Genomic DNA, 23,437 nt, shown 5'->3' with positions numbered 1-23,437 from the left:
GGGAAGGAGGGGAGTCTCTCCCTCTCTCCCCCACCGCAGCTGCCCCCCGAGCTGGGGCTGGGAAGGAGGGGGTTCTCTCCCCCGCCACAGCATCCACAGAGCTGAGGCTGGGAAGGTGGGCCGTCTCTCCCTGGCAGCTGCATCCCTGGAGCTGGGAAAGTGGCCTCTTTCTCTGGCCGCCGCAGCCCTGCACGTCCCAAATTCCCCCTACCCACTCTTCTCACCCCACTGCCCCCTCCTACCTACTCCCTATTCCCCCTAAAGTCACCACCTCACCTTACATGTACGTCTTCTCCAGGGTCCAGGCACCTAATTAGTGGAGCCACAGATAGCAACAAAGAGAATTTAGTGGATCAAGAATTTACCTGGATTTATACCACTGATTGTTACACAAGGGCATTTTTTATTGAGTACTTAAAGTTTAAGGATTTACAATTTTATTGTGAGTGTTTAATTATATAAGTTGCCCAGATGCTTCAACTGGATAAGATACCAGTTCAGCAAGGTACTTACACATATGCTTCACTTCAACCCCATGTTTAAGTGCTTTCCTACAATCAGAGCTTAAGTGAGATGTGTCCCAACAATAAAATATTTATTATTTTTCCCTCCATGCCATGTAAATTACATAGTATTCTCCTATAATGGGATTTTCATAGATAAGACAATTTCAGAATGTTACACAAATTGCATTTTGTAGGTTTCATATTTTATATAAAGTAAATACATTCAGTTAGAGCAAAATTACAATTTTAACTGTAAAACAATTTTCCAGCTGCTAAAAAAGCACTTTGTCACTACATCTTAAGAAAAATAAAGTTACCAATTGAGACTACAGTAATAGGTTTAAAATTAGTGAAATCACTAAAACAAATTTATACTTCAACTCCATTAAAAGCTTTTGCCCTCAGAGCTTAGGAAGAAGCAGCAGTGATAAAAGAACCACACAACCCAATAATGTCTCATTATTTATTAAAATACTTGTTTAAACAAATGAAATATAAGAAAATACATCTGACGTTGCCATAGATCATTTGCATATGCACTGAGTTTACAGCACAGACTCTCTGGAGAGCATCATACATTACAAAAATAGAGCAAACCTAATTTAAAGTGGACTGTCCTTACAAGCAAAAACTTTTAAAGGTATTACACAAACAAAAATTTACCTTTTGTGATTTTCCATGATTTTTATGGACATTTATCTCTTTAAAACAGAAGTTCTGTCTCCCTCCACACACAACCTCTCTATCACTCCTATTTGATCTTGAAGTAAAATCATAAAGTAAAGAAGGGTGATGTCATAAATCCATGCAACAGGGTCCAAAATAGATAATCAACCTTGATTCATTTTAAGATTCCGAAACCATAATATTTTACATTTCAAATAATCCAGTATATGATAACTCAAAGCCTTCAGTGTGCCACTGATTTGCAGGGACACTTGAAAAAAGTTTTATTAAATCTTGATCAGAAATCCTCAAGAACACAAAATACAGATACGCACAACATAAGCATATCCTCTCTCCCCCTTCACTATAAGAAATTCATGAGGAATTTCTCTGCACAAAAAAATGGAAAAGATGCAAGGAACAAACCATAAAAAGAAGAAGAAATAACATTTCCTTCAGTTTAGGCTATCTTTGCCCTTCGTCCAGAAACCATGAATTCAAAACTTTCTCCCATAAATCCCAACTTTAAATAGTAAGAAATTTTGTTTACCACCAGTTTAAAAGCTTAAGCAAACCTCCAGCTTTCAAGTAATACCTGGAAAAGAGTTTAAAAACTTAAGCCCTGCACAACAGCAGCCATGTTTAGATTTTTCTTATTTGAAGAGTTGTATGTATCAGGATAACTAAAAATTCCCAAGTCAATTTTTCAAATAAAATGAGAGTTGAAAAAACTGATCTCGGTGTTGAGGAACATGGTGGTAGGAGTCAGTGTGACCATGAGAGGTGGAGGCGAGAGGGAGAAACAGGAATAGTCAAATCCATCTATATAAAAAATTAGTAAACTTAAAAAAAGTTATTGTTATAAACACTATCATGAGTTTCTGGCAAGATCACAATTGTACTCAGACTTTATTCTTGTATTTTCTATGCCGTCATCACAGGAAAAACCTAATGGTACCACAGTAATTACCTTATAATTTGCAGTTGCCTACTACTCCATATATTAAAACACAGCAAAATGGACAAAGTGTTCCAAATTCAGAGAATGCTCATTTGTCTCAGAGGATAATTACTTCCCCATTAAGCCCTTTTATATCATAAATCTGAATGATCTGAAAACCAACCTCAAAGCAAAACCAAAGTTAGAATAAGTGTTCCACAGAGCAGTACCAAATGTGGTAATGTGACATCTGCCAGCTACTCAACAAATAACCTTGCTGAGCTTACTAGGACACTCAGTTTAATTCCCAGTTTATACAAGCTATTTTGTCCGTTCATAACAACCACCTTGCAAATTTGCAGCTCCGCACTGAGTTTCCAGGGATAAGACAACCCACAAAGAGTGCGATAGCATGTGGACATGACTAAACTTACCAGCTTTATTTTGGTTTATAAGAAGAGCGCATTGACGGCAACAAGATTTCTTTATGAAATGCAATATCTTGCCTGCAGGAATGGAGGCATATAACAGCTGGAGGAATGATGTCACACTCATGGTATTGTAGTGGGTAGTGCAGCCTGCTAAGAAGCTGGGATTTTATCTATTACAGCGCCTGTTTTGAAGTTGAAAAAAAAAATTGTTTTCTTATTTTTGAGGACATCCTTTTCACAATAGGAGTCTGGGCCACTGGTGTAAGACCATAAGCCACTGGAGTCTTATGGCTCTTATACTGGAGAGGTATAAAACAAGAGCATTATCTATTTGAGCACTTGTGGAACTTCTAAATAATGGGAATCTTGTTGAGGCTTCACTATTCTGAATTGCTAAATACGACATTACATTCTGAAAATGAGTATAGGCAATATATTCAGATCAAAGCAAAACAATCAGGACAGGAAGCATGAGGATTGCTATGCTACTCGACTAAGAATAAGGAAAAAGTAAACATAACAGTTGAAACATTTGCCAATTAGCATTGTTTGCAGGATTAAAAAAAAAATACAGCTATGCTTTGAATTTTATACATCTTTTCTCAAATCATTCATGTTTAGTTGTTCCCAGAACATATCCCATAATGCAATACTTCCAATCCCCACCTTTTTAATTAAGAGACGTTGCTTTGGCCTCCACATTACTATTATACAGCTTCTCTGCTTCAAAACATGCAGTTCATACATTTTACAGTTTTACTGCCATAGTCAATACATTCTGGCCCAATACACTCACAGCAGGCATTGTGAAACCACCGGTATTTTGATGCTCCCATGGACTCACAAGAGATCTTGCACTGATGTATTGACATGCAGTCATCAAAATAGACCACCGTGCACATGTTTTCTAAACAAAGAGAGAAAAAAATTTAAAAGATTACTTTAGTTAAGTATCTAGCTGTCAGATGTTTGAGTGCAAGTCATTCAAACTACGTGCCACGGGGGAAACGGAAGGGGAAGGAGAGGAGAAGAGGTGAGAACGTAAGGCCTACTCTACCAGCCTGGATACTTTCTTCATATTGTGGATCTCAACCCCCTTGTAGGGAGTACCGTAGTCTTTACTTCTATGATCATATACTATTTCTCAAGTACATGGTCATACCACTTTTTGCACCATTACAAGGAGCAAATTGTAAAATGCAGAGTGGATAAGGCAGGGCTACACAGGAGCCCTTGCCTCAATCACCGAATGTCTTGGGTGCGCCTACACTGCAACTTGGATCATGCTTGCCAGCACAGGTAGACAGACCCGCCTGGACCCCATGGATACATACTGAGGCAGCTAGTTCAAGCTGCCACCTGTGCTACCCCTGGCTACACTGTTATTTTTGCTATGCTAGCTCAAGCAAAGTTAGTGCTTGTCTAGCTACTCATACTGGGAAGTGCCCTCCCAGCTGCAGTGTAGATGTACCCCCTTTAAAAAGCCTGATTTTCATGAACTCTGCTCTACTCAGCACTGCAAGATGCTGCAGGTTTATATTGAGGAGTATACAAAAAACAAAAGGAATATTGTATTGCTTGAAAAACAGTATGGTCATGGATTCCAATACAGTCCAACTACATACATGAGAGAGCAGAGATAAGATTGCACATGCAAACCTATTTTTGGCATTTCCTGAGTTGAGTGCTTACCTGTGCAAGCTAAAAGTATTTTTAATACAATTTTTGTGAAATACCAAGTGTGTAAGCTGCTTTAACAGGCAAGTAATTGTGTGTGTGTGTGTGTGTGTATAATCATGTCTCATTAGTTCCATCGTTTCTCTATTCTATAATATTTTATTACCACAGACTACCAATCCAGCTCTTAACTGAAAAATTGTTAGATTGCTTCCGGGCGATGCCCATACCAACTCTAACTCTCCCATTTGCCACCTTAAATTCCATCCCAAATGCCAGACTACTTTCCTGGATGCTCATAGCATCATCTCTAGCTTTCAATCTGTTAATGTTGATCCCAGCAGTAAACTTCTCTTTGCAGTATCCCCGACAAGCTCACTCTTCTGGCTTCCCTGTGCCAGGGGTTAGTGAAAGCTTACACTATCTAGCAATTAGACTGAGGTTTCCAGCTCTGCTGTGGAGGGGTCAAATACAAGTAGCAGATCAATTAATGGGGAACAGCCTTTTCCTAGTCAGCAAATACTAATACCTAGTCTCTAGTACTAAAAAAAATTTGGGCAATGTGTCAAGGCACATGCCAATTAAAGAAAAAAAGAAAGTGATGGATTAGAGAGACATCCCAAATTCTGAGCTACTATTTTATATATATTTTTATTGGATCACCTTCTGTGAGTGAGAGACACAAGCTTTTGAACCTACATAGAGCTCTTGTTCAGGTCTGGGAAACATATTCAGTGTCACAGCTAAACATAAGGTGCAATACATTGTTTAGCAATAGTCGTTAACCTATATTTCGAGGGACCATTCAAGGTGAAGTGGTTGGTTAACACCTCACCAGTCATAGTGGGAAAAAGAAGGGGGTGCAACTGTGGGGGTTGTTAATGGGTTACAGATTGTTGTAATAAGCCATAAATCCAGTGTCTCTATTCACTCCATATTTAGTGTCTAGCAAAGTTATGAATTTAAGCTTCCAGGCTTGTCCTTTGAAAGAGTTTTGCAAGTTTCCTTTGAGGATGAGGACTAATAGGTCAGATATAGGGCAGGCTGACCTACAAATTTACATTAGCACAGCAGCACCAATGCCACTGTAGTGCGTCTGGTGAAGATGCTCTAAGCTGATGGGAGAGAGCTCTCCCCTCAGCTTAATAACTCTACCTCTGTGAGATGCAGCTGCTAAGTTGGTGGGAGAAGATCTCCCGCTGACATAGCACTGTCTACACGTGGGGTTAAGGTCAGTATAACTTCATCGCTCAGGAGTGTGGATTTTTCACACCCCCCGAGCAACAGTTATACCTAAGTAAGTATGTAGTGTAGACCAAGCTACAGAGTGATCGCTTTGTGAAAAGTGTTCACCTACAGGTGATATGGTGCTTTTATGTTTTATCATTTTCCTGTGTGAGTTCATTTGAGACGGTAGTGATTTTATTTAGTTAATAGGCCACTTAACCTTGAATGTCCCTTGAAATATGTGTTAACTACTTATGCTAAACAATCTGTTCCATCTTGTATTTAACTGCGACACTCTGAGTATGTTTCCCAGACCAGAAGAAGAGCTCTATGTAAGCTCAAAAGCTTGTCTCGCTCACCAACAGCAGTTGGTCCAATAAAATATATTGCCTCACCCACCATGTCTCTCTAACATCCTGGGATGGACACAGCCACAACACCACTGTATACATTTTATAGATTTGTTTGCTAAAGTCCACATAGTTCTTAATATAATCAGACATTTCTCCTCACTCCAAAAACAAAGGTCATGTCTCTTGGGAAAAAGCAAACAGCAGCCCAGCACTTCTGAATAACTACAGTAACAACCAATGTGCACACTAGGGAGGAAAGATCTTTGTTTCCAGGATACAGATTTCAGTTTCCCATTTGCCAGTGATTTATTATGAACTATTAAGAAATTTTTTTTACAAGTTATGGAAACTCTATTGACACCATCCTTAATCCATACCAAATCATAGAATCATTGAAATGTAGGGCTTGAGAGGTCATCTAGTTCATCCCTTTGTGCTGAGGCAGGACCACATATACCCTCACTAGTGTTTGTCCAACCTGTTCTTAAAACCTCCAATAATGGGGATTCTACAACCACTCTTTGAAACATATGCCACTCTTTGAAACATAGCTATCCTTATAGTTAGATTTCCCTAATATCTAACCTAAATCTTCTTTGCTGCAGATTAAGACCATTACTTCTTTTCCTACCTTCAGTGGAAATGGAGAACAATTGATCGCCATCCTCTTTATAACAGCCCTTAGCATATCTGATGACTTATCAGGTCCCCACTCAGTTTTCTTCCCTCAAGACTAAACATGCTCAGTTTTTATTAACCTTTCCTCATAGGTCAGGTTTTTCTAAATCTTTTATAATTTTTGTTGTTCTCCTCTGGACTCTTCTCCAATTTGTCCACATCCTTCCTAAAGCGTGGCATCCAGAACTTGACACAGTACTCCAGAGGAGGCCTCCCTAGTACCAAACAGAGTGCGGAAATTACTTCCTGTGTCTTACAGATGATACTGATGTTAATACATGCCAGAATGATATTAGCCTTTTTTGTAACTGCATCACATTGCTGACATATTCATTTTGTGATCCACTGTAACCCCAGATCCCTTTCTGCAGTTCTGCTGCCTAGCCAGTTATTCCCTACTTTGATGTTGTGCATCTGATTTTTCCTTCCTAAGTGAAGTACTTTGCGTTGGTCTTTACTAAATTTCATCTTGCTGATTTCAGATCAATTCTCCAACTTTTCAAGGTCCTTTTGAATTCTAATCCTGTCCTCCAAAGCGATTGCAATTCCTCCCATCTTGGTGTCACACCTGAAAATTTTATGAGCATACTCTCCATTATCCAAGTCATTATAAAAATATTTAATAGAACTGGGTCCAGGACACACCTCTATAGGACCCCACCAGATACACCCTCCCAATTTGACAGCGAACAAGGACAACTCAGTCTTTCAACTAGTTTTTCACCCATCTTTTATAGTAATTTAATCTCTGGACCATATTTCCCTAATTTGTTCATGAGAATGTCATGTGAGACTGTCAAAAGCTTTATTACAATCAAGATATAGCACCTCTACAAATGATGGAGTTGGACTTGTTTTCCTCCTTACCTTGAAATTGCAAATTTATACTTAAAGATTGATAAAGGAGACCTAAAAGTTAACAAAATGTACAATTTCAAAAATGGTTATTTCTCAGGAATGGGAAGCTTTTTGTTTGAGTTGGCTTTTAATAGTTCTAGTCGCCAATTCCTTCCTTGAAGGAGACCAAATCATCTGTGAATATGTATTGGGATCTTCCCCTCTTCTCTGCATTTGAAAATCTCTCATAACAATGGAATAGAACATAAGAATGGCCATACTGGGTCAGATCAAAGGTCCACCCAGCCCAGTATCCTGTCTACCGACAGTGGCCAATGTCAGGTGCCCCAGAGGGAGTGAACCTAACAGGTAATAATCAAGTGATCTCTCTCCTGCCATCCATCTCCACCCTCTGACAAACAGAGGCTAGGGACACCATTCCTTACTCATCCTGGCTAATAGCCATTAATGGACTTAGACTCCATGAATTTATCCATTTCTCTTTTAAACCTTGTTATAGTCCTAACCTTCACAACCTCCTCAGGCAAGGAGTTCCACAGGCTAACTGTGCGCTGTGTGAAGAAGAACTTCCTTTTATTTGTTTTAAACCTGCTGCCCATTAATTTTGTTTGGTGGCCCCTAGTTCTTATATTATGGGAACAAGTAAATAACTTTTCCTTATTCACTTTCTCCACACCACTCATGATTTTATATACCTCTATCATATTCTCCCTTAGTCTCCTCTTTTCCAAGCTGAAAAGTCCTAGCGTCTTTAATCTCTCCGCATATGGGACCCGTTCCAAACCCCTAATCATTTTAGTTGCCCTTTTCTGAACCTTTTCTAATGCCAGTATATCTTTTTTGAGATGAAGGGACCACATCTGTACACAGTATTCAAGATGTGGGCGTACCATGGATTTATATAAGGGCAATAAGATATTCTCTGTCTTATTCTCTATCCCTTTTTAAATTATTCCTACCGTGCTGTTTGCTTTTTTGACTGCTGCTGCATACTGCGTGGACGTCTTCAGAGAACTATCCACAATGACTTCAAGATCTTTCTCCTGATTAGTTGTAGCTAAATTAACCCCCATCATATTGTATGTATAGTTGGAATTATTTTTTCCAATGCGCATTACTTTACATTTATCCACATTAAATTTCATTTGCCATTTTGCGGCCCAATCACTTAGTTTTGTGAGATCTTTTTCAAGTTCTTCACAGTCTGCTTTGCTCTTAACTATCTTGAGCAAAGAATCTTGAAGAATCTTGAGCAAAGAATCTTGAATAAAGAAACAAAACAAGTTGTCTGATGCAGAAAAAAGAAAAAGCAGGCACACTGTTTCTGCTACATCACTGACTATCTCTTCTCCAGCAGTTCAAGAACAAATCTTTGTTTACATATGACAGGCAATGGAATTCTGCCTGTTGCTTCTAGCAAGTTCAGGAGCCCTTATCTAAAATGATTCTTTCTTGGACTTGTGAAATGCTGCCATGTAAAAAAGGTTACACCTACAGGTTCACAATGTATTCTGGAAAATCTATTTAACTGTTGTCAATTTCAAGAACCAATTATGTAAAACACCCACTTGACTGTCTCACTGTAGATAAAAAGGATGTTACTTATTGCAGTAACAGTTCTTTCATTAGCATTTTAACAATTTTCACATATGTCCAAAAAGGAATGTGGAAGACAGAGTTCTCAGGGGAAGAAAATACTGCAGATAAATAACTCACTATCTCAGAAAATGAAGATTTTTTTTTTAAATTCAGAATAAAGGGAGGTGTGTGTGGCAGAGAATAACGTAAAACAAAGTCTGAATTCAAAGTAATCAAAACAAGACAGCATCATGTTTCCATTAGCATGTTGATATAATCTTCATGTTTTCCAGTGCAAGCAATAATTATAAAAGAACTACACAGCAGAGGACTTTGGGAAGTCACAAGTTCAGAGCACACCAAGTCTGATATGCAATATTTGTCTTTAAAATCTTATCTATGAGATGAAAAATTCTTCTGATCCTCTCCAAGCCAAACTACATTTACAGCGTTGCCAACAAATGAAAGAGAGACAATACATTTCTCGTAAGAGAAAATAATTAGGTAGTCATATACAGTGCTTTTCATCAGTAGATCAAAGCACTTAACAAAAGAAGTAAATATATTATTAAATAAACCAGTATACAATTTTCTGGTAATTAAGGATGATAAAAGAGAGACCTATTTCAGCATCCACCTGTTGTATCCAGTAAGCTAGATACACTATTGGTGACAAACTCTCTTACTTGGTTCAGGTTCCAGAAGAGGGTGAATTCAGAGCCCATCCAGAGAGTAACCAATGGTTAATGTCAAGACACCCTTCACTGCACTATGGATTTTGTTTCATCAGCTGCCAAAAGATACTCTGCTATCCTTCCTCCTGCTGCCAAGATTCTGTCATCACCTGTGACAATTAAGTTCATTCTAAAAGGTACTGAACTGCAAGTTCTGAGCTCTGAGGCCACCAAAAAGGAGTTTAAGCTAAACATGTAGAACAAAAAATTTGATTCCCAGAAAAACAGCTTGAAGTTCCGACTAAAGAGTTGACAACCCTTGGTATGAACAATTATCACTAGTTCCAGTAGTTCAAAATGATATCTAAAGTGTCAGAGTCAAGCTGGGGGTGAGGAAATCAGCAGCATGGTAACAGAATGCGATTTTTAAGGTCCAATAGCTTGCAGTATGCCAGGGCTAGAAAGGAATGCTTTGTACCAAGGGAAGTTCCAGCTTTCCAGTAATATAAAGCAGTCCTTTCTAGCCCCAGTGGTTCATGAGGTATCTGTCACTACAACTCTCAGAGGTCCCTTGGGCTAGCGATACTTTTCATCTAGAACTGAAAATAGTAAGTCCAACACCTCACACAAGTTTAGTTTCAATCTCTGCATAAGCATTGTATGGAATCAAGGCAGTCAGAAAGGCTGTGGCAGAACATGGCAAGTGTAGTTTCAGGCAGGGCCCATTCCAAGTTTTGTGGGACCCTATACAAAATAACGTACAATAAGCTGGGTCCCATCCACCTCTGACAACCCCTCTTTCAAACCTCTAGTTATTGACAACACACCCCCAGCTCCAAAGCTAGGGAAAAAGTGGAGGGGGCATATGGAAGCCAGCATTGCACCTTATGGGCAACAAGTAAAAGAGGCATAGGTAGAAAGAGGATATCTGGGCCGTACCCTCTTAGCATGCAATGCTAGTGCCGGATGGCAGGTGTCCACAGAAGAAAGACAAGCTGAGCAGAGAGGAACCAGAGCATGCAAAAAACCCAAGTGGCTTTCTAGTAGCCCCATTACAATTGTTAGCAGCACTACTAGTGGAACTGATGGATGTTTGGCATCCAGGGCCCTAGATGTGCAGGGCTTTATGGGACTCCCTAGGTTCAGTAGACTGAAGAGCACCACTGATTGTAGGATATGTTGGTATTTCTAGCAGAGCATTTTTCTTGTAGATGTTTTAGCTTGAAACAATACAGGCTGTTGGTTAGTATGTCCTACTTATAGTATGAATAGTATGTACATGTATTTTGTAATACTTGTGCTTACATGAGCTGTACGAAAGCCTTCCTGCACAAGCATATTATCTGTGTGTCCATACTGCCCAGCAGTTTTTATTCCTCCTCCAAGTACATGATGTTGGAAGCAATTTTACACCTTCCCCATCTACAATCACTGAAGATCTGAAAAGGATTAGATCTGCTCAAGTTTCTTAACTATAAAAAGTTCACTTTTATTTCTATGCTGAATTCCTACCATAGCCTATTAATCAGGGGCATTGAGTACCTATTTCTAAGTTTAACCCAATTGTCATTCTCGGAATTTAGCAATAGCATGCATGATCTTTGAACCTCATATTGAATACAATGTTGCTTATGGAACAGGCAGTCTCATGAAATAGACAAAAAAAACACTTGGATTTGGGACCTTTCCCACTATGAATAAAATGCAAATTGTTATTAGAACAAGTTGCCCTTTTCATAAAGTCTTGAGAAAATCCCCCCCGCCCCAAATCTCCAACTTTTAATCCAAAAAGGCAGCAAGTAAAATTGACAAATGCCTTCCAGAGTTACGAACATCAGAGTTACAAACTGACCGGTCAAGCACACACCTCATTTTGAACAGGAAATATGCAACCAGGCAGAAGCAGAGAGGGGGGAAAAAACTGTGTGTGTGTGGGGGGGGCGGGGGGGGAGGCGGGGCGGCAAATACAGTACAGTGTTGAATGTAAACTACTAAAAAATAAAGAAAAAGTTTAAAAAAAGATTTGTCTAGGTAAGGAAACTGTTTCTGTGCTTGCTTCATTGAAATTAAGACAGTTAAAAGCAGGATTTTTCATCTGCATAGTAAATTTTCAAAGCTGTATTAAGTCAATATTCACTTGAAAACTTTTGAAAGTACAACCATAATGTTTGTTCAGAGTTACAAACATTTCAGAGTATTGAACAACCTCCATTCCTTAGGTGTTCATAACTCTGAGGTTCTATTGTATAATTCACATCTTTAAATACTGTACTGTGTGCACATATGGCTTTCTGCAGTTTACCATTTAACATTGTTAATTTCATTATTCTAATACCAGAGAGCAAATATTTTAATAATGTCAAACACAGATATGAACTAGATGTTTTCTGACCATATGGTTTCCTGCATCTGGAATGAATTTATTTTCTTAATGTGCCTTAAAATCAAAGGAAATAAGAAAAGTCTCTCTCTGAGTTCCATTTAATGAAGATCAGTCTTGTTTAGAAACAAAACTAGGTCAGAGGTTCACACTTACATGGAAATGCAATACGTCCATATCAATTGTATTACTTTCATTAGTTAAATAGAAGAGTCAGCACAGGAAGAACAGCACAAGTTACCAATAGTCAAACACAGCACTGCTTATAGATATGACTAACAAATCAGACGGTATTTCTCTTTTTAAAAAAATTAAGTAGTTAGAAATCATTTAGTTAAGAGGAAAGAACAGTTTAAGATGTTTCTCTAAGTTTCATGGGAGGGTGTCGGACAAAATACTGTAAATTCTGTTTAAAAAAGTCAACCGTCAAAAAAGGAGTCTCCCGGTCACAACAACTGAATTTGGCATCATTTCCCCCTGGCAATCAATATTTTATCATCCTTCCTCCAATCACGTACATCCCCTGAATCAATGTCATCAATGCCAAGAAAGAGATAACACTTACTCATATCTATAGTTAATCCAGTATTACCTGGAATATCATTTTGTCACTCAGATGCTCAAAACATGCCATCTTGGAGCCAAGAGTTTAACCTCTATTCCAGATCCAGCAGCAAAAACACCAGCTCTCTGAATTTTCCCTTTTTAGCTCTTTAAAGCTACATATTTAAAACTGTTCCAGCAGCCTACTTCTGTATTGCTATGGGACAGATTAGGTGTAGTTCCTGATCTGAGTCTGATTTTCTTGGAGTCAGAAGAGGCAATTTGTTCAGCTTCTGACAGCATTTTACATTATCCCACCTAGAGTGGTGTGAACTGATGAAACCCCACATTTTGGAGGGGGAATTCCATGTTGACAAATTGTTTTATGGTTCATTTCCCCCCTCCCCGCCCAAGACTGTCATATGCTCCTCCCTTTGCCCATGCTGTTGTGTTACTCCCCCTTTGTCCCATTGTGACAAAAATTAGACCAAACTCTTCAGGGCAGGGACCATGGCTTTTATTTGTACTTTAAGGAGGCTAGCACACTTGAGCATGGTTAATAAAAATGTTTTGTCCTTTTTAGGGCCCCTTCACAAAGTTAAAACTAGGAACTTAGCCTTTAGACAATTAACTGTTACCTTTGTCGCTGGAGTATGGTGTGTGGACAGTGTTGCTTGGAACAGAGACGTTCTGGTGCTGCGGCTGGTTAACTGTTTCTAAAAATGAAACTAGATTCTCATGATGCGACAGTTCTTCTGCTACAGGGAAGGAGACAATATTCCAGTTCAGTTGAGTATCCCCTTCTGTGAGTGCCCGGAAGAGGGAAGGGATTGGTTCATGCAGCTCCTCTACAGTGCTCTTGGAAGTTGGAGGGGTGTCACTGTAGTTGCGAGGATTGCACATACCTGCAGAGGAATGAAAAGTGTAAAGTGAAAAGTCTTAAAACTGTCTCCCGTCCATCCCCAGGAAGGGCAGCATTTAGAAATAAAATTAATTTTTGTAAAAAAAAAAAAAAAAAAGGGTGAAATCCTGACCCCCAATGGTATCAATGGAGAAACTTTCATATACTTCATTAGGGACAGTATTTCACCCATTGGGTTTAAGATCTTTGCAGTGATGCACTAAAGTTTTAAGTGAGATGCCTTGGCAACACTGAAGTACATAAATGAAGACACCACAAGATAGTTTGTGCACAGCACTCTGCTTCCCTTTCTCCATTACTGTTATGGTTTAGGGTATGAAAAGTTCAACTGAAGTTGTTTGTTTTGTTGAACAAAAATACTACAATACCAGCATCTGAAAGAAAACAGATATTTGTTTACATTAGTATGATCAGGACTTGAAGAGTTTATCCAAAACCTAAGAGCCAGGGTGAAAAATACCTACAGCGCCACTCCCCTAAAGCCAGGCCTGCTGGAAATGAAAGGAACACATAATTGTTTACTGTGTGTTACAATTAATACAATATTCATGTCAACATTTTATGTAGCTCTTTCTCTTGCTTTTGTTTCATCTTTATTCCACGTCTTTCTTTTCTACTTGAGATCATAGTGCACCTCTTCCTTGGTGCTTTCCAGTCATTTTCCTCTTTTCTTTCTTCCCCTACACGTGCTCATCTCTCTTTTTCCTTGCACTATGTTCTCTGGCTCTGCCTCTATCTTTCACTCCCCTCACTTCCCCAGTCTCTTGGTACCATACTTATGCTCTCTCCCACACCCTCAACTCTAACCACCCCCATTTATATTATTAATAGTTCATATACAGAGCTTGAAAACATTGCCAGACACCCAATGGCCAGAACTTTCTTGACTTTATGAAGGTGTTTGATTGGGTCCACAGAAAAGCCCTCTGAAAGATCCTGAGACACTATGGAATTCCAGCAAACACTGTTAATGTGATATACACTTTGTATGACGAAACTGCATGCTGCATCAGCACACAGATCAGTGACAGGGAATGGTTTAAGATTGCTACCGGCAAGGTTGTGTACTGTCCCCACTTCTCTTCTGCATGGTCATAGACTTTGGGATGAGAACAGGAATGGCTGCTGTCTACTGCACTCATATTGTTTGTGCAAGAGGTAAGCTGCGAGACTTAGATACCAACTTGAATGGAATGAAAACAAAAGCAGAAGTGGCCAAAGTGGGAGTTTGTATCAGTACGCAGAAGACCAAGATCATGGAAACAATAAAATGCTGTCAACGCTGATGGATGTGTGATTGGTGGAGAAGAGTATGGAAGAGTTCACAACTTCATCTATCTTTAAAGTATGTCTACTAATGGACAGCTCATTAAGAAGTGCAGGCAAGAACTGGGAAAGTCAGTGGATCTTTTTTCCATTTGTCAAACATCTGTCAGAGTAAGATGAAAAATGTACACACTAAAATGAGACTGTACACTGCAATTGTCCTCACAACACTATTGTACGCCTCAGAAAGACAACAGATGGTGGAAGTACACAACAGGAAGTTAAATGGAGAGACTGTGTAACAATGTGGAAGTGTACCACAAAGGTCAGCAGAATGAGGACTCAGTACTCAGACGGAAATGGCAACAGTGGTTTGACCATGTCAGGCTATGTTGTGGCAGAAGCACAAGGTACATCTTAGACTGGATCCCACCTGGAGGGAAAAGAAGAGGTGGAGGACAAAGAATGACCTATTGCAGGACAATCAAAAAAGATGCTGCCACAATGGAGACAACTTATGGTAGAGTCAAACATCTTGCTGTGGACAGACAGCAGCGGGAAAAATGGGTTGCCACATGTGCCATTAGGCCCAGGAGATTCTGATTCTAAAGCTAAAGGCAAGAAGACAAACTAAAATGAGGGGGCCCAGTGTCCTTCCTTTTCTCTGCAGATGAGAAAGGGAAGAGTGTTTAAATTCCTACTAATGTGCTCTCCCTGGACCCTGCGTGGGGACTCCCCATTTTGTAGCATCCAGACAGTAGGTATCTGACAAAAGTGAAGCTCTTCTTGATTGCTTTTCTATGAGCCACGACACTCCCTCTCCCTCAGTGTTCCCTGACTGCCAACTGCTGCAAGGGTGGTAGGGATCTATGTTGCTTCATCACTATCCTGGCCTCCATTTTTTAATAAATTCTTTTGATTCCTTGCTCTCCAGTTATTAGTTCTAGGGGCTACCTCTACTGCTGCTCAGAGCTCACCCAAGGAGCAGCATGAAATAGACTCAATTGAGGACAACTGTGAAGCTATCAAGAGAATTCTGAATAGCACCAGTGAAACTGACCAGAAACTTTTTAATTTCACTCCTGTAGCTGCTGCAGGGCAGCACTGTGTGAAACACTTATCCTTCTTGTGCCGCTGTTGCATCTGTTTAGTTTTTTGTTGGAAGCTTTTCTCCACAACCATAAGGGCTAGACGTATTTTTTTTTTAATATTAAAACTTACATCTTGCAGAAGGCAGTAAGCACTGACCCACTAAATCATCCTACCTCCCCAGATGAATGGACTTTCAAAGGTTGAACATGACACAGGAACATACTTTACTATTCTTACACTTCACATAGGCAATAAGGCCCACCCTTATTTTCATATAAGATCTGAATGTTATTTGTGCTTGCCATTGCAACTAGAAATAAAAATTCTTATTAGTCTCTGGGAGTTTAAAAAAATTAAGTTTATTTATTGAAAAGCGCACTGAAAGTAAGGACAAAAGTCACAATGGAAAAAAGCCAAATACCAGTTCAATCATTACCAGTAATGTGGTTTTCAGTTCCAAAATCATGTGGCCTCCTAGAGCTAGAAATTCTTTATGCCCCTGGAACACTAAGCATTACAACTGTTCAGCAGTATTTGCAGGACTTGCAGGAACAACATTCTCATGTTGATTTGAAAGCATCCCCTGCTGAGCATGGGTGCCTCAGTCATCAATTTCTGCAAACCTGAAGCTTCCATTTAAAAAGTTAAATTTCTAGTCTCCTGGTTGCAAAAATAATCTTTCAGCTATGAATCTAGTTTAAGTCTAGGTATAGTTCCCTTTTTGAGTCTGCCTACCAACAACTGCAGCGCCTCTGCTGTTGCTGATACTTGGCAAAACTACAAGCAAAGTGAAGTTTTGATAGTTAACTGGCCAGTTTCAAAGTGGGCAGTCAGAAACCAGTGACTAGAGCAGAACAACCAACAATCACATCCATTTCATGCTATTGCTTGGGAAGCTACAAGCAGCAGTAGAAGAGTCAGGCGCTGTAGCTATTCATTATCTTCAATAGAGGGGAGGACCAATGAAAAAGAAACTGTGGGGAAGGTAGAACAATGGAGACTTGCCCCTCTCACAGCAGCCAGGAGGATCTTGAGTGAAAAGAAAGGAAACTTATTCTTCTTTCCAGCATCCAGAAGAGGGTTGAAGCTTCTAATATATCAGACACATATAAGGATGTGGATAATACAGAAGATGGAATCCCTAAGCAGGGTCCAGGAATAGCGCTCACTAGTAGAAGCCTTAGCTACTAGCACTGGGCTTCTTGTCAGGGCTTTATCCCCTCAGCCTCACTGGTGGAACACTCACCCTCATCTTCCATACCCATTTCTGGATAGTAAGTTTAGTCTTCTGGCTAGTAGGCATCTGGTAAAGTTTTTGAGTATTTGTTTCTAGCTCTCAGGGTTCACAAGACAGCAAACCTTAAGCGCCACTGTTTGTATGATATTTCTAATGGCACTTTGTAGTTAGTCCTTCCACTGCATCACAAAATGTGATAATTGAACACTGTTGGTGTACTGAGTTCCTCTCAGGTGACAAATTAAGGGGTTTTCCATAATCTGAAACAGAATTAGCAAATCAGTTACCGTGACATTAACTGAATAAAATCAGGAATACCACAGATAATGTACATCAAGTGACGCAGTAATATCTACTTGCTTATAATTAGCTATTCAGCTCCCACAGTGTGCTATTAAAATATTTAATATAGATCCTGCCCTGAAGAATTTACAATCTAATTACAGAAATGATGCAATGAGCAGTAGCAGTAGATAATAAATAATGAACTTACCAACACAATCACAGCACTCATCCCAAAGTGTGCCTAGACAAAGCATGCACTCTTTGCAACAGGAACAGTTTCCTTCGCCAGGTCGGCATTGACACAGCTCCTGAAAACACAGCACATTATGTTGGAGCTTTCTGAGATGTAGAATACTAATAAGTTATGACAATTCTTCATCTAGCAAGCATTATTTCTTTGCATTTTCAAAGGAAGATATTTACTATTTTAGGTTTCCTTAAGGTCAGGATATCATTTTTATCAACAACTGGGATACTGAGCATTTAACACAAAATCATTATGTGTAGGAGAGAATGTACCACCATTTCCCCCATGAACACCTGGATTTACAAACTCTCTGCAGAGCTAAGTGAATATTTTTGCAGCCTGGGCATGGTGTTCTAAGAGATTTTCTCTTTTCATAATAGAAATGTGTTGTTTCTTAAATGTAACTTCTACAAACAACAAATAACTATAGGCAATAAACCTATGAAATGTACACAGATGCATCCATCCATGGATTCTGATAGCAACACATTTGGTGCAATCACTTGAACCCAAGATTTGTGTACAACTTCTAAGTTTTCTTATACAATATTTGAAAGAGATCACTAGATTGTCACCATATTTTAATAAACTTTTAGAAATATCTCTTTCTTGCCCTACATGCTATTTTTAACAGCAATATTGTTTGTTAGACAGAGAAAAGACAGATACGTGGTCAAGACCAGCCTTTGATAATGATTGAGATATATAACTTGTCCCCTGCCTTTACAGATGGCAGTGGTATTTTTGCTATCACAAACACACTACTACGATTTAGTTATGGAAATAAAGTATTTAAATAGTCAAAGAGCACATTGAAGTTTATCACAAGGATTTTTTATTCATTATTTTTTCTTTTGTTAATAGAAAGTTAAAGGTGACCTACATAGGAAAAATGGGTTGTGCTTTTTTGGGGGAGAGGACTCAAGCATTTTTGACACATCACCTAAGCCTGGGAGCAATGGTTGAGCTGCCCTACTGAAGAAAAAGTGCTTACAGAGTCTCTAAGTATGGAAACATCTTTGATGTATAAAGGAAGCCTGGAAAAATAAAAAGCGTTCTGCTTATTTTATTTATTTATTTTACATTAGAAACTTGTGTTTTAGCTAACCTGCTTTTACTGAATGACTGAAGGGTTGGCTGGTTGGAGAACACATATCAAATTAGATCACAACACGAGGTGAAACCTGAACAACTGAGAGGGGAGGGTCTTTACTTCAGATGGTCTAAGACTTAGTTTTTCATAACAATGCATTTAATTCTAACCTCAACAAACAACTTGGAAGGAAGTTCTTTCTGTTAAAAAATTCAGTAATGCCACTCCTCCAATAAAGGCTGAGAAAGCTCCTCTGGTCCCCTCCAAAGACAACTCCAGCAAAACCAAGACAGACAGAAACATCAGAAATATCAATTACTGAGTTAAACAAACAAAAAAGGCACACAGAAAACAAGCTTGGAACAGCTGTGGGGCCTTCTTGCTATCTTTTAAAAGAAGCAGTGAGAGGGCAGAAACCCGTTTTTTAAATTCTTTACCCGTCATCGTTAAGGAACATCAAACCCTTTTGCAGAGCTACTTGAGCATATCTTGTTAAGAAAATATTGTGGGGAGGGGGAGTATGCTTGCCACATCCTTTCAATGGTCAAGCTATTCTTGTATATATTTTCTGGTATGGCAGAAGGATGAGTTTCAATACACTCTTGATTTACAGTTAGGTGTAAACACAAGGCGTGGGGAAGAGAAGAAGGGAGTATCAGTTATTATAGGGGGTACCTTCACCCTGAACTTCAATAAGTTAAGGCTCAGATTCCCAGATGTTTTCCTGTAAAACTGCTTCTCCACTTTCATTCCACCCTTCTCCTAACACAGCAAACCACAACACAGGCAAATGCAAATATGCACACAACATCAATGGATTTTCACTCTGTTTAACTGTGCAGAAGGTCCGAAACAAAAAGAGTACATTTATAAGACCAGGTCTGGCTATACGGGGTCCATCTACCTGAGTGTACGAGGCAGAGCCGAGGCAGAGCCAATGCAGTGCAAAGGACAGTTCAGTCCCCTTTGACATTATTTGAAAATTACTGTGTATAATTCTTAATTTTCTATTTCAAGTCAAATGACTGAGCAAATAGATTCTGAACATAGGGTTTTGTTTTCTTATTTACATTTCTTGTTTATTACAGAATTAAGAACTACAAAGCCTATAACCCATCATGGTAAGAACACTAGGAAATTAACTGATGTAGAAACATCAATAAAGGTAACAATGTAAAGCATATGTAAAGCTATAAAGAAACCCTTCTCCATGCCTTTTTTTATTGGGCTCAACACCATTTGTTAAAGCAACACTATCAATTTAAAAAATAATCCTAGTCTTAAAAACTCAGAACTCAAGAACTGAAATATCAGAAAAATGTTTCCAATTTACTTTACACATCTGCCAGCACTTTAGAGACTCAGTTTCACGGTTCTCCCGATATGGTCATTTTTTCTTGTCTATGTGGGTCTTTCAACAAAGCCACAGGGCAGAGAAAAAACATTTTAAGAAATAGGAAAATGTAGTAAAGCCACAAAAATTGGAAGGGGGGACTCAATGGGAGGGCAATACCTGAAGTTACTTTTATCTCTCCCTGCTCCCAAGTAGATTGCGTCCTTTTAACAGTGTTGACCAGCCCCTTACAAAATGGCTGTCAGTATATACTGAAGTGATTTGTTTTCATCATAAGGGGGTCTATACCTGCATAGCACTTACTACTATGAGGATTTACAGAAAGAGGGTTAGTTTTGTAACTCTGACAGAGGAGCAAGAGTTCTAGGCATAGAGCAGATGTGCCATCTTGACCTCTGTGAGGAGTTAAAGGGGATTTGGAGAACCAATATTCATCTTTTAAGACAAACAATTTGGTTTTACCTTCATTTCAGATAAGCTTTATAAAAACAATGTTAGAAAGAGGATTTTGAAAGATAGTTCATTTTCTTATCCTTCTAAAGTTGAATCTGTTGTAAAATAGGATTTTTGTTAATCTTACGGTGATATTGTCTGGTGCCTCATTCAGGCCTCAGGGCCCCATTGTGCTAGGCCCTGGTCATACAAAATTAAAAGATGCTCCTTGCCCCGAAGAGTTTGCAATTACAGCTGGTCATGAATTTTATGTCAGAATGATTTTCCAATAGAAAATGCAGTTTCCGCAAAATCAAAATTTTCCCCATGGAAAACTTTGATTTTGCTGGAAACATGTGGTCTTCCATCGGGAAAATGTAAATGAAAGCTCCCAAGCTTTGCGTTTCCTTGCCTGATGAGCTACTGGGAAGCCCGGGTTTCCAGATTCCCCAAATCTGTGGCTGTGGCTGGGACATTGGGAGCTGGGGCTTCCTGGTTCCACAGCTTTCCAGGCTGCCAGACTCCCTAGGCAGCAAGCAGAAAAATTCTATTTCTGTTCTCCTAGAAGGAAATTTGAGATACTTCCTCCTGCCAAAAAAACCTCTAGAATTTTTTTGACTTTTCATCCGAAATCCGTACAAAACTTCTTATTCATAATTGGTACTAGGAAGGAAATTCTGTTCTCCAGTCAGCTTTACTTACCATTTAGGGACAAGACTAGAGAAAACAAGTGGATACAACAAACATACAGAAGCACAAGAATATAGTTGAGACAATTATGATTGGAGTTTTATTGTTTTTTGTGACCGAAGATGACACTGACAACGCTTTAACTTCTTGAGAATACAGTTGTGGTTAAAAAGACCCATGCATGAGTGGCAGTCCTTCCCACATGAAGTACATAGATAGCTTTATGCTGAGGAAGGTATTATAATCTATACCTGCTGAGTCTGCCGCTGTTTACAACTCAGCCTCTCTGCCTCAAGATCCATATGGTGGTTAATCTCAAACTGGGTAACCCCATCATTGTCTATGGCTTGCCAGCATGATCTACCTGCTGTTGATGACTCTCAGTTGTCAACCTCAATGTTGCACTATTTCAAGTTATGCTTGAGTGTCTTTGAAGTATTTCTTCTGGTTGGTGTAGTAAAGAGCAATAACAGTATACTGTCTGCCTAGCCATTGCACAGTGTTTTGTTGGTATCATATCAGAAGTGGGTTTTATGAAGAAATTTGAAGGAAGATAATCTAATAGTTTTGTTGATTTTTATGCAACAATGGAGATAGTGCTAGGGTGCTTGTGAAAAAGTCTTCCTATGAAGAGCTTCTTGGGCTAGAAAGGCTGGCATCCTGTAGGGACAATGGCTCAGTAACCTAAGTGCTGGAGAAATACTAGCATGGGCCATCCTGACCACTTTATTTTCCCTTTATGCTATTTCAGTAGCAGACAGAGATCACAGAGACCTGGGACCAGATTCTAGCATTTAATACGGCAGATCCAAGCCTCGTCTATTCATCAATACTACCTTTCAGAATCAATCACAGAATTATAGAAATGTAGGTCTGGAAGGGACCTCAAGAGGCCATCTGGTCCAGCCCCCTGCACTGAGGCAGGACCAAGTATGCCTAGAAGACCATCTTTGACAGGTGTTAGTCTAAACTGTTCTTAAAAACCTCCAATGACAGGGATTCCACAACTTCCCTTGGAAGTCTATTCCAGTGCTTAACTATAATTAAAGTTAAGAAGTTTTTACTAGTTTTCCTAAAGCATGTTGCTCAGAACTGGACAGAGTACTTCAGCTGAGGTCTCACCAGTGCAGAGTCGAGTGGGACAATTATCTCTTGTGTTTTACATATGCCACTCCTGTTAATACAGCCCAGAATTATGTTAGTCTTTTTTGAAACTGCATCACATTGTTCAATTTGTGATCCTCTATAACCCCCAGATTGTTTTCAGCAGTACTACCATGTAGGCAGTTACTCCCCATTTTGTAGTTGTGCACTTGATTTTTGCTTCCTATGTGTTGTACTTCGCACTTGTCTTAATTGAATTTCATTTTGTTGATTTCAAACCGATTCTCCAATTTATCAAGGTCGTTTTGAATTCTAATCTTGTCTTTCAAAGTGCTAGCAACCCCCCCTAGTTTGGAGTCATCTGAAAATTTTATAAACACACACTCTACTTCATTATCCAAGTCATTAATGAAAATACTGAACAGTACTGTACCCAGGAACGGAGCTTGCAGGACTCCCCTAGGCGTGTCCCCATTTGACAGAGAACCACTGATAATACTATTGGAGTACAGGCTTTCAACCAGTTGTGTACCGACCTTATAGTAATTTCATCTAAACCACATTTCCCTTGTTTGCTTATGAGAATGTCATGTGGGGCTGTGTCAAAAGCTTTACTAAAATCAAGATATATCATGTCCGTAGACTCCCCTCATCCATTAGGCCAGTAAACCTGTCCAAGAAGGAAATTAAGTTGGTTTGGCATGTACCAGAGCTGTGTTGTGGCAGTGCTAACTACTAGGCCACTCTCCCTTCCAGAACCAGGAATAAAACCCAAGATTCCCTGATCATCAACATTTCTCTGCTTTTGAGCAAAAAGTTGTGCAAACCACTGACAAAGTGTGGCTAGGATCTTTAGTGGCTGGACCACATAGCAGATAACACCCTATGGTTAGGATATAGATATTCAGGCCTGTCTGTAAAGGCCTATACGCTAAGAATTTAGGTGTATTCTTATCACTTGGCTAGTTATAGAAGTATAAAAGAAAGAATCAAAATCACTGTCTGCCGGTGTAAGAGCCTTCTCTTACTGTGACAGTCTGAGGCCCTGTTCTTAGGCTAAGGCCTTTGGCTAAGCAGCAGAGGCAGCCATAAGCTGGGAAGCGAACGGTCACATACTCACATTCCAAACTAGTCACACTGAAATAAGGTGCTATTCGCACCTTACAATACAATCCTGTCCTGATAATGCCTATCGCCTCCAGAG

At 39.4% G+C, this 23,437-nt stretch overlaps 1 protein-coding gene across 2 annotated transcripts in view; it reads right to left on the bottom strand.

Annotated features, from left to right (window-relative positions):
- Window positions 1–559: 559 nt before the first annotated feature.
- The window catches only part of TWSG1 (twisted gastrulation BMP signaling modulator 1), a 44,966-nt gene continuing 22,088 nt past the window's right edge, over window positions 560–23,437 (bottom strand). Inside the window, exons 3-5 of one of the 2 annotated variants that reach the window (XM_074944637.1) lie at window positions 17,522–17,621; window positions 13,150–13,416; window positions 560–3,450 (exon numbers count right to left, since the gene is read on the bottom strand). In XM_074944637.1, the coding sequence (XP_074800738.1) occupies window positions 3,269–3,450; window positions 13,150–13,416; window positions 17,522–17,621 (549 nt within the window). In that variant the 3' untranslated portion in view covers window positions 560–3,268. The remainder of the gene's footprint in view (window positions 3,451–13,149; window positions 13,417–17,521; window positions 17,622–23,437) is intronic. The other variant, XM_074944638.1, reaches the window with a different exon arrangement.

Source organism: Natator depressus, chromosome 2, assembly GCF_965152275.1.
Source record: "Natator depressus isolate rNatDep1 chromosome 2, rNatDep2.hap1, whole genome shotgun sequence".
Classification (NCBI taxonomy): domain Eukaryota; kingdom Metazoa; phylum Chordata; order Testudines; family Cheloniidae; genus Natator; species Natator depressus.
The sequence above is the reverse complement of the archived record's forward strand: the minus strand, read 5'-3'. Positions and strand labels throughout refer to the sequence as shown.